This window comes from Cebus imitator, unplaced genomic scaffold (assembly GCF_001604975.1).
Source record: "Cebus imitator isolate Cc_AM_T3 unplaced genomic scaffold, Cebus_imitator-1.0 Scaffold54, whole genome shotgun sequence".
NCBI classification, from domain to species: Eukaryota; Metazoa; Chordata; class Mammalia; order Primates; family Cebidae; genus Cebus; species Cebus imitator.
In genome coordinates this window covers 5472894-5483183 of record NW_016107369.1, presented here as the reverse complement: position 1 = coordinate 5483183, position 10290 = coordinate 5472894, and the positions used below count along the sequence as shown (strand labels likewise).

The 10290-nt window shown below is 51.2% G+C and overlaps 2 protein-coding genes across 3 annotated transcripts in view; both read right to left on the bottom strand.

The window, feature by feature from the left end:
* Positions 1–403: 403 nt before the first annotated feature.
* On the bottom strand, positions 404–3061 carry PNMA1 (PNMA family member 1). Its single transcript, XM_017528703.2, has one exon. The coding sequence runs from the start codon at positions 2230–2232 to the stop codon at positions 1171–1173; it is 1062 nt and encodes a 353-aa protein (XP_017384192.1). The 5' UTR covers positions 2233–3061; the 3' UTR covers positions 404–1170.
* A 2267-nt stretch (positions 3062–5328) lies between these two features.
* MIDEAS (mitotic deacetylase associated SANT domain protein) overlaps positions 5329–10290 on the bottom strand; it is a 72227-nt gene continuing 67265 nt past the window's right edge. For both annotated transcript variants that reach the window (XM_017528701.2, XM_017528700.2), the window contains exons 11-13: positions 9602–9814; positions 7951–8147; positions 5329–7661 (exon numbers count right to left, since the gene is read on the bottom strand). In XM_017528701.2, coding sequence (XP_017384190.1) covers positions 7496–7661; positions 7951–8147; positions 9602–9814 — 576 coding nt within the window. In that variant the 3' untranslated portion in view covers positions 5329–7495. The remainder of the gene's footprint in view (positions 7662–7950; positions 8148–9601; positions 9815–10290) is intronic.

Below are 10290 nucleotides of genomic sequence, written 5' to 3'. Positions count from 1 at the left end.
AAGGATGTGTGTATATGTGGGAGTGTATAAATATATGTGGTGACTGGTTGGTGTTGGGTGGTGGGAGGGATTATGTGGGGGTGTGAGGAGAAATGGGAATATATGTGGGGGAGGGAGACTGGCAGAGTGTACATGTTGAGTGGGAAGAGGGTGTATGTTAAGGTGGGAGTACTGAGTGGGAGATGGCAGTGAATGTGTGGAGTGTAAGAGGTGGGTGAGTGTGCACCTGATGCTGGTGGGAATGGAGGGGAAAGCTCTGTGAATGATGGGTAGTGGGTGAAGACATGCTGAGTGCTTGTGGTAAATAAATGGTTTAATGACAGAGTCTTCATAAGATGAAAGAACAGAGTTTACTTAGGCTAAAGATGTTTGTACATGCCGGTAAAATGAGAAGACAATAGAAATTGAAAAACATTTTTATTTGTGTATGTAACTTCAAATTTAGAACACTCAGAATCAGTATGAACAAGAACTATTTTCTGACAAAGATTTGAAATTGGGGAAGTGAATTACTCTAACAGGTGCACATCAACCTCTCCATGCAATTTACATCTGTATCTTATGCAGTGAAAAAATGGGTTACACAGCTCCATAACTGCAGTATTTTTAACACTCCATTTTGCAGTCTCAGAATACTTTTCAATTAAACTGATCCACATGTTTAAAGATGAGAAATAATGTGTTTACATTGTAAAGCTGAGTCATAGCTAATAAATGCACATTTCCTTCCATTAATAAAATCTGGAACAATTTATGGTAAACAAAAATCTATCCACAATATCAGTAATCTAACAGTTCACACTTTTACTGAACACTTCCTGTGAGCCAGGCCCCGCAGTTAACAGCTGAACATGCAATTTCACATTCAATGTGGAATAGGAAGTGTCACAGGTTTGCGTGTTTTTCACAACTGATTATGATGGCCACGATGACAGCATGCACTAAGCGCTGTCCAACCAGCCCTTTACCTGGCATTGTAGCCAGCAAGATCCGCTAGCAGCTCACAGTGCTTGCGTGCACAGTTTTAGAATGTTACATGAATACTCAGGCCCTCCAAAAACAAACGTAACAGGACTAAGCCTTTACTACTCAGACACATCTGTAAGACCCCACAGGGACAAGGACAGTAGCTGTGATCTAGGTCTGCACTAAAGCTGCCTTTTCTGGGACTCAGAAGTGCCCTTCCAGGCCTAACTGCAGAAGGGTGGCCTCAGCCTCCTCCTCCTCTTCCTTGGCTTCCTCCTCACGGATCTGCACCAGCAACTCAAAGAGGTTTGGGGCCGGCCCTTCCCCAGCCCCATTAAGCCACAGCTGCCTTCGGATGGCCCCGCTTTGGTTGGCCCCGGCAATGACCTGCTCTAGACGGGCCTGGTTCACATTATCTTTATCAATGGCCCCCTTCTCCACCATCTTCTGTAGCAGAGGCTCCAAACGAATGACATAAGCAGACAACTTTTCTCCCGGGTTCTGATAAGTGTTCAGAAATTTGACCTGGGCATCCCTAGAGCTCTCAACGCTCCCAAACACCTGCTCAAGCGCCTGCAGGCATTCGGCAGTAGTTATCGCGGGGTTGTTGGTCTTGAGGATGCGAATGACATCAGCGGCGGGGCCTCTAAGACTCTCCATCAACCGCCGCCTCTTTTCTGTATCGGGTACCTGCCACTCCTCTAGGACCTCATTAGTGTGCTCCAGCCACGGATCAAAGGTTTCCTCTCCAGGCCCTGGGATGTCCCTCCCCGAGAAAAGTGTCAGCTTCTTGTACCAAATGGACTCAACAAGAGGCTGAATAACATTATCCAAAATATAGTTTAGCATCTCTGCTGGCATCTCTGGGACCGGGGTCGGAGTAGGGTTCTGAAACCCAAGGACACGGGCAACATCCTGCACCGTCCAGCCTTCTCTAGCTAGGAAGAGGTGCAATCTTTCTAAAAATTCAGCATCGGAAGTCGGGGGCTTAAAGAACACTTTCCAGACTCCTCCTTTGCCCGGCATTTCCCTGGGGATTGTGGCGTAATCGACAGCGCCAGTGAGCTCTAATAAGGCTGCTTTCGCATTTTCTTCCCTCCAGAACATTCTCCCAAGCACTCGGTAGGGCACCTGGGGCATCGCAGCCTGGAGGGTCTCTTCGATTTCAGCCTCATCACAGTTCACTGGGATGCCCCAGACCAACAGAGCTCTCTGGGAGTTCACATCCATTCCCCGACACCAGTCTTCCAACAGTATCATCGCCATTTTCTCAACTATCAAGACGCCAACTCTACCAACAGACAGTGGCTCACCGTGCTCCTGGCCTTAGAACAACGCCAGAGACTCCCCCCAAGTAGGCCCAAGGGAGGCAAGCTTCACGCAGTCACGATTAACAAAGACACAGAGTCCTGATCTCGCCCTTCCCTGCCCCCACAGTCAGTCCGTGGACGCACTCGGAGCCGAGCTCGGGGATGCTGAGGCGGTCACGCAGCCGTCGCCATCTTGCGTCTGGGTCCGGATCCGGGTCCGCTGCCAGCAGCCGGGGCGTCGCGTTGTCGTGGAGCGGGCAAGGAGCGAGGACGGGCGGCGAAGGCAGGCGCGATGGGCCGAGAACCGCCGAGGTGTAGTCGCGGGGCGTGGTCGCCGGACGCTCGCTGCGGCTACCGGTCTGGCGTTCGCGGTCGCAGCCTGGTCTTCCGAGGGCGAGGAGCGGTCGTTTGGGAGACCAGGCACAGGCAGACTGTGCCGAAGTCGCGGCGGCTGCGGGCCAGCGGAGAGCGGCTTCTTGGTGGGAGCAGGGACTCCTCTGGGCGGGTGGCGAGGACCGCCGAGGACCAGAAACGAAGGCAACAGAAGAGCAGGAGAGCCGGAGAAGCCGGGCTGGAGACAACAGAGGAGAGAGTGAGCAGCGGCGGCCGCGACAGTCTGCAGCGGCTCAGGCGCTGCGCAGCTACCGGAACGTCGTGTCCTACCCGCAACCTGCCGCGACGTTACTGCAGCAGTGAAGGGTGGGGCCAGCCCGTGAGCGGCGTCTGCCCCGCCCCGCCACGCCCCCGCGGCGGAGCCGCTCGGGTGTCGCCATGGCAACGGTGTCCCAGACGGCGCGAGACTTGCCTGATCCGGCTGCCCACAGCGGGCGGGGCGGGGGGGATGGGGGTGGGGCGGAATCGAGCGGTTGCCATGGTGCCAGCGAGGGGCCGGGGCACCTGTTTCTCTGATGGCGCATTTTCTTTCTTTCTTTCTTTCTTTTTTTTTTTTTAACAGAGAACAAAGACTGCTAAGCACCGTATTTTAAAAATAACCCAATCCCGGAGTGAATTCAAGATGATACTGTTGGAAATGCATCCCTCATGGTGGACTTGTCTACTCAGATTGCTCAGCCAGTCCACCCTGCACGTGAAAATATCCTCAGAACCCTAGCTTCCCTGTTCCCCCGACCACACTCTGCACCCTGCATATTTTACCCCCATGGAGCCAAAATGTCGGAGTGTGCCATTTATGTATATTTGTGTCAGATACGGAGTTGAGACTTTTTCTTGTCTAAAATTTTGTAAAAAAAGATGTTTGTCTATGTCTACTCAGTCATCTTTTAGCCAGGCAAACACTAATGTTACTTCCCATTTCCAGACTGGCATCATTGACAATAGGCTGCTAAAAGAGAATCCCTATGGTTCAAAAATGTTGAGTGATCTCCGTGCAAGCAAGACAAGGCCCACTTACATCAATCCCAGATGGTGAAAATCCCAGAGAACACAGCATTCAACTCTGAATTTTTAAAACCTTATTTAATAAAAGGTTTAAAGATACAGAAGAACATTCAAAAGTAAATAAGTTACATAGGTACATTACAATCACATCAGCAAGATTCTTTAGTGTATTAATTTTTTTCTTATAAAAAGCACACAAAAAATAAAATCTTCAGTCTCTATCACAACTGTACAGCAAAAGAGGTAATATTTATATATATGTACACTATTTTAATATGTAACAGTCTTTTAAAAAATGGTGCCACAGGCAGCAAACACAAAAAAGGCAGTGTCTGATCATTTGTTTCAAAATAAAAGGAATATACTTATTTATATGCTATTAAAATATTTGTACAATAATTACAGACTGTCAAGGCTGTTCCTGTGCTGTCCCCTCCAACAAGGCCTTCAACTTAGAGACAAATGAGGAAAAAGTGAAACAGCTGCAAATTGTTAGAGGCAAATATTAACATAGCAAAATGTGGGGAGGACACAATTGTTTTATAAAAATATGCCTACTTCCTGTAAACCTATGGAGTTAGGCTTGCCGGTCTGATAATAAATACCGTCCCAGAAAAGTAAGCCCCAGTGAAAACAACTAAACAGCTGAGGCTTGTGTATGTGTTGTATTCCTCCTTCATCTTAACATCTGGCACATGAGAAGAAAGAGGTTAGGTCACTGAGGCAGTTAAATATAGGCGATCCCTTTAGACATAAGCAGCAAAAGACTTGGTGTCGGGGTGGAGGGGGGCGCGGCAGAAGGGGTGGTGTGTACCTTAGCTGTGAGAGGGGCTGCTGAAGGCATGGAGGACAGTAATGACGGCTCTGCCTCCTTGGATGGGTAGAGACCTCAGAAATGGTCTGCAACACAGGCACTAGGTCAGTTTCCCACCCTTAGCTGAATGCAGATGGAGGCTGGGAGATGGATATGGTGAGATGGCATGGGGAGGATGTTAGAAATATCACTTCTCAAAGAGCTCTGAATAAAGGGAAAAAACAACAACAAAAGACAAGCCTAATGTGTTCCCAGGGAGAAAGCACCATTGAAGATAGACCTATGCCAGCTTCTATAGCTGCACCTTGGCAGGTCACTTGCCACAACTGCATCTGCCCTCTAAACTTTTTAATTTTCACACTTTATCCTAGACATGAATGCATCCTGGAGCATGGACCTTCCTAAAATATGGTGCCTGGCAGGATTAATGCAGAGAGGTACCATCTTGATTTTCCCCAATTACATTCATCTGGCCTGGTCTCTGTATGCTTAGAAGAGTAGAATCACTTTCTTATTTTAAAAGATTTCTGGCTGGGAGCAGTGGCTTATGCCTGTAATCCCAACACTTTGAGAGGCCGAGGCCCGCAGATCACCTGACGTCAGGAGTTCCAGCCTGGCCAACATGGTAAAATCCCATCTATACTTAAAAAAAAAAAAAAAAAAAAAAAAAAAAAAAACGAGAAAATTAGCCGGGTGTGGTGGCATGGGCCTGTAATCCCAGCTACTCAGGAGACTGAGGCAGGAGAATCGCTTGAACCTGGGAGGCAGAAGTTGCAGTGAGCGGTGATTGCACCACTGTACTCCAGCCTGGGCGACAGAGCAAGACTCCATCTCAAAAAAAAAAAAAAAAAAAGATTTCCAAGTACTAGATGTTACCATTGAACAAAAGGGTCTCATGTTAATGAAGGAGGTTTCTGTTACCATATGCCCATCAAAAGGGTCTCATGTGAATGAAGGAGGTTTCTGTTACCATATGCCCATAAAGGGGCCTGAAACCAAATATGGTTTGAATAGAAAAAACCTTGGGAAACATAAGTAGCACTTTGGGGCTAAGCTGCAAAGGCACTCGTATTATACAAATAATTTCGAACAGAACCTAAATTTGCTACTCCCCTGCTTCTAGAGGGTGTATCAGATTTTTGCTGTCTTGGGACACTGAGCTCATGGAAGCCTGTGGAAGAAACTAACCAGGAAATTGGGGATCTAGGTAGTCATCCAAGAGTGAGGGGGGGAAGAAATTTGTTACTTCCATAGGCGGGGTCCTGCAGAACCACATCAATGTATAAATGGATGCAGAAAAATACCTGACAGTGCATAGTTTCAAAACAAAACTCCCTCTCCACTCCCAGTTACTGACCGGATGCTTCTTGGCTTTCTCATAAGGAGCAGCAGTATGAATACTTTCTGGCTCCTTCCTAACATGTTGAGCTGTCATACACGCACTCACTTAGAATTTATTTTGCACAACTCAAATTGAAAAATCAGATCAGAAAAACAGCTCAGCCCCGCTATGGGACTGGAAATGAAGGGGCCTCCATAACCTCCTGGCCCTTTCACTTCACCCATGCCAAATATGGCTTCTTCAAGCCAGAATCCAGGCCCCATAAACAAAACTAGAATTCTGGCCTCTTGCCAATTCCCTCAGGCAAAGCACAGCCAGAGAAGGGGCAGCAAGAACTGCCTTTGATCTCCCTTGCTGACACCCTCCACCTTCCCACCCTCTTCCAGTGTTGCTATCATTCCTATTGGCAAGAGCTTCCAGAGCAACCAGGCAAGGGACCTTAGGGCCTTGGGAATTCAGGGGGTTGGGGATGGGGGATGTCAAGAAGATGCCTCCTTTTGGGATAAATGCACTTGGGCCTCTGAAAAGCAGGAGGCCCCTGGTCCCTGAGAGGATGTTAAAACTTAAATACTAAGAATAAATAAATAGCTCCCAAATGACACGAGTCAAGGAATGAAGGCTCCTGTCTAATTGAGTTAGGAGAACTCTTCCTCCCAGGGAAGGATCCAGAAATCTCCAGCATGCAGGCCTAGGGACTGGGCTGTGAATATCGACACTGGGTGGGGTGCCGTGGGGTTAGGTATAGCTGCTGAGGGCAGGGCAGAGGCGAGGAGGCTGGCCCCCAGGAGGAGCAGGCTGAGCCTCTCCCGCACCTGCTCAAGGGGGAGAACCCTTGGCAGCCTCCAGGACCCAAAGGTATTTGGCAAAAAAGGTGGGAAGCAGGAAGAGCCAGGCTTGTAAAAAGCTCTCTCCGGCCTAGCCCTGCAGCTTCCAGCCTCTGTACAGCTCCCTTCCCGGCAGCAGGATGAGTGCTTTGACAAGAACGTTAGCCCCTTCCCCAACGCTGAGAAAACTTTCTAGCCCCAGCAGCACCGCCGGCAAGCAGCAAAGGGAGAGTACCTGTCGCGGCCTCCCTCCCAGGGAGGAGGTGGCCACTCAGGACACTGTCACGGGTGCAGCTCAGGCAGGCCTGGACACTGCAGGGACAGCACAGGTGTCAGGCTCCGCCCCTTTTCGGAGAAGCCAGCATACTCCCTCCAAGAGTCCCTTTTTCTGGGGCTTGGGGCAGGGCCGGTGCAACCTTCAAGGTCCTCTGGGGAGGAGGAATACTGCTGCAACGGGGGTGAGCTTGTGCTTGGCTGGCCACGGTGGCTTCCTGGAGGCAGAGGGGAGGGGGGAGGCAAAGAGGAGGGAAGAGACAGCAGCAGAGATCGGAGTGCGAGAGGCGGCGGAGCCCCTCCCGAGAAGACCAGGACTCTCCTGGTCCAAGAAAGCAAGGTCCAAGAAAGCACGAAGACAACTTCCGACAGACCAAATGCAAAGAGAACTGGATCCTGCAGCCCTTAACGCTGCTCCCGGGGCCTTCATAAATAAAAGAGCCGTTTATTTCATTGTCTCATTTGTTTCACAGGGAAAAGTCCCTGCAATCCTCTCCTCACTCCCTCTTGAGGTGCCAGGGTGTCTGCGGGCACTGGTGTTGGTGCGGGAAGGGCCGGGCCCAGGAGCTCAGCCCTTGTCGCCCGCGCCAGCGCCGCTCTCCTCCTGCAGGGCCTGCTGGTGGGCCGCGGCAGCGGCAGCCTCCTTCTCCTTCAGCCTCAGCGCCGCAGCCTTCTTCTCCTGCTCCGCGTGGCTCTTCATGTGCGCACTGCGGCTCTTCACCTTGTAAAACACCCTGTGGACAGGTGGGGATTGCTCAGGACCGGCCTGGCCCATCCCGGGCCCCCCAGGGCGGGTGCTCGAGCAGCCCCATCCTTCACCTCCACCCCCACGCGGCGCAGCTCGGGCTGGTCCCGCTCTGGTCATTTTCTGAAAGCTGCCCCATGAAGTCACAGCCCTAGAAACCCGCTCGGCCAATCAGAAGAAGAGGCGAATGCCGCCAGCACTTCTTCCCCCTCCCCCGGCCCTGCCTTGCTGCGCACCAGCCCGCGGTGTCCCAGCTGGGACAGGGCTGGCCACCTTACCTGCCACATTTTTTACAGGGGAAAGTGTTCTCCTGATTCTGGGTCTTAATGAATGTCTCTGGTTTTTTCTTCTTCTCTGAAAAGGACAGTGCCCTTCGTGACTTCCCTGTCCCTTCCCTTGGCTTCTCCGAGGCCTGGCCACCGGCAGACCCAGGGGCGTTGGACTCGTGGCTCCGGAGGATGAGGATGTCATTGGCCTGGAGAGAATCAAACAAGGATTGCTGAGTGACCTGGGCGAGCGCGGATCTGGAATTCTAGAATCACAGGGAACTGAGGGCCTGAAAGGTCATATATACTCCTGCCAGTCACCTAGCATGCACTTGGGTCCTTCCAGGGATGGGATGCCCACTGCCTCCTCCGAAGCCCTCTGCGTCCTTGGTCAGCTCTACCGTTTACAAAGTTGCTGCTAGGGTAATTCTGAGGTGCAGCCCCAGCTGCAAGAGGCCTCCATGAGCCTGACAGGGGATCTTGGTGTCTGGGTTAATGAAGCACCTGCTGATATTTTCTGTCATTTAGTCCACTCATGCCCTGTTCTATAAACGAGATTCAGGACCCTGTGATGTGCCAGGTGCTGGGGACAAAGAGGTTGACACAGGCATCCCTGCCCTCAGCTGAGGGTCTGGTGGAAGGGACAGATGTACAGGTAGCTAGCTCAGGACACAGCAGTTCAGGGACACCAAACAGGGCAAGAGCAGGGATGAGAGTGCAGAGCAGGGGGAGGAGAGGGGGACTCAGCTGGGGAAGCCCCAGGTGGCCATCAGAAGTGGCACCCTCATAGGAAAGTGTCCACAAAAGTCAGCAGAACTCTGTAGGCGTGCAGGCGGTCAAGGCTCAGAAGTAGACACACAGCCGTGTGTTCACAGTTTATGGGAGTTCTGTAAGCATGAGTGTACTACACACATTTTTTAAAAAGACTCAGAAAGCAGCAACTCCCCCAATAAATCCCCTACCCTCCCTCCCCCTTCCTGGGAGAACTCTCCCTGGCAAGGAGGAGCTATGGCCAGTAGTCTTGCTTCTTGGCCTGTGATATGGTGGACAGAGCACTGCACTAGGGTCCAAGGACCTGCGGCAAGTCACTCAGCATCTCTCAACTGCTTTCCCCCGCTGCAGAGTGGAGGTTAACTCTGCAGTTTGAGGAATTAATGAGACAACGGAAATGAAAGCACTTGGCAGAGATCATGCCTGAGGGCCTATCATTGTCATCCCTATGGTCTCAGCTCAGTTTCATTCTTGTCAGGGACTCCAGCTCTCTAAGGGGAGCCCTGTCCAAGATACAACCCACCAAGGCTTCCTCAGTGTCCCACATGCCTACTGGGTTTTCACAAAATGGGTTTTCACAAAACCTTTTTCCCTCGGAATCTCAGATACAGAAGCAGTAGAGTATAAAAATTAATTGCAGACTCTGGAGTCAGGCTGCCTACTAGCTGTGTTATCTTGGGCCTCAATTTCCCCGTCTGTAAAATGGGAATAACAGTAGTACCTACCCATATAGGGTTGTAAGGATTAAATGAGTTAACAGCACAAAGTACTTCATACCCCTTCTTCTCTACAGATCTGTAGAATCAGGGTCCTGCTCTACCCTCCCTCTCACACCCCCAGACCCAGCTCCACCCTGCTTGCCTTGGGCTCAGCCCATGGCATTCACACTCACCGACTCATTGGCCTGTAGTGTCTGCGTGGCTTTGACTGCCGCTGCCCGCCTGCTGCGCTCTCGCCCCTCTTCCTGCTCCTCCTTCTCCTGGATCTCTGGCACCTCCTCCTCCCCTTCCTTCCTTGGCTCCTTCACCTCCCTTTTGGGTTCCAGCCTCTCCTCACTTGGGGACTCTCTTCTGGGAAGAGGCACCCTTGGGAACTTTTGGGAAGTCTATGGGGAACAAGAACAAGGGCAGTGAACCTAGAGCTCCATCTTGCTGCTGCAGCGCAGATTCTGACCCAGCAGGGGGTTCCACCAGCCCCTGCTAGTCCTGCTTGACTGGCTGGCTCAGCACATTCTTCTGTACCAGGACTCTGGACTCTGTTCTCATGGCATAGTAGGATGAGAGAGTCTCAAGCCCTGGGAGCACTTGAGAAAAGGCGAGGGGCATGGAGGGTGCATACCAGTCGCTCCCCACTGCCTGCCACCCGCCCTCCTAGGCAGATGACCAGGAGACATCTTCCGTAATGGTGTAGTGAGTCAGGCAGGAGCCTTGAGTTCCAATTCCAACTATCTTTGTAACACTTCCTGTAGCTCTACTACCTTCATACCTGCAAAATGGGCACCGAACCACTCCCTGTCTTACAGTAGCATGTCACCAAGCATGGACCTGCAATCCCAAAATGATGCTGGGTGGATATATGGAC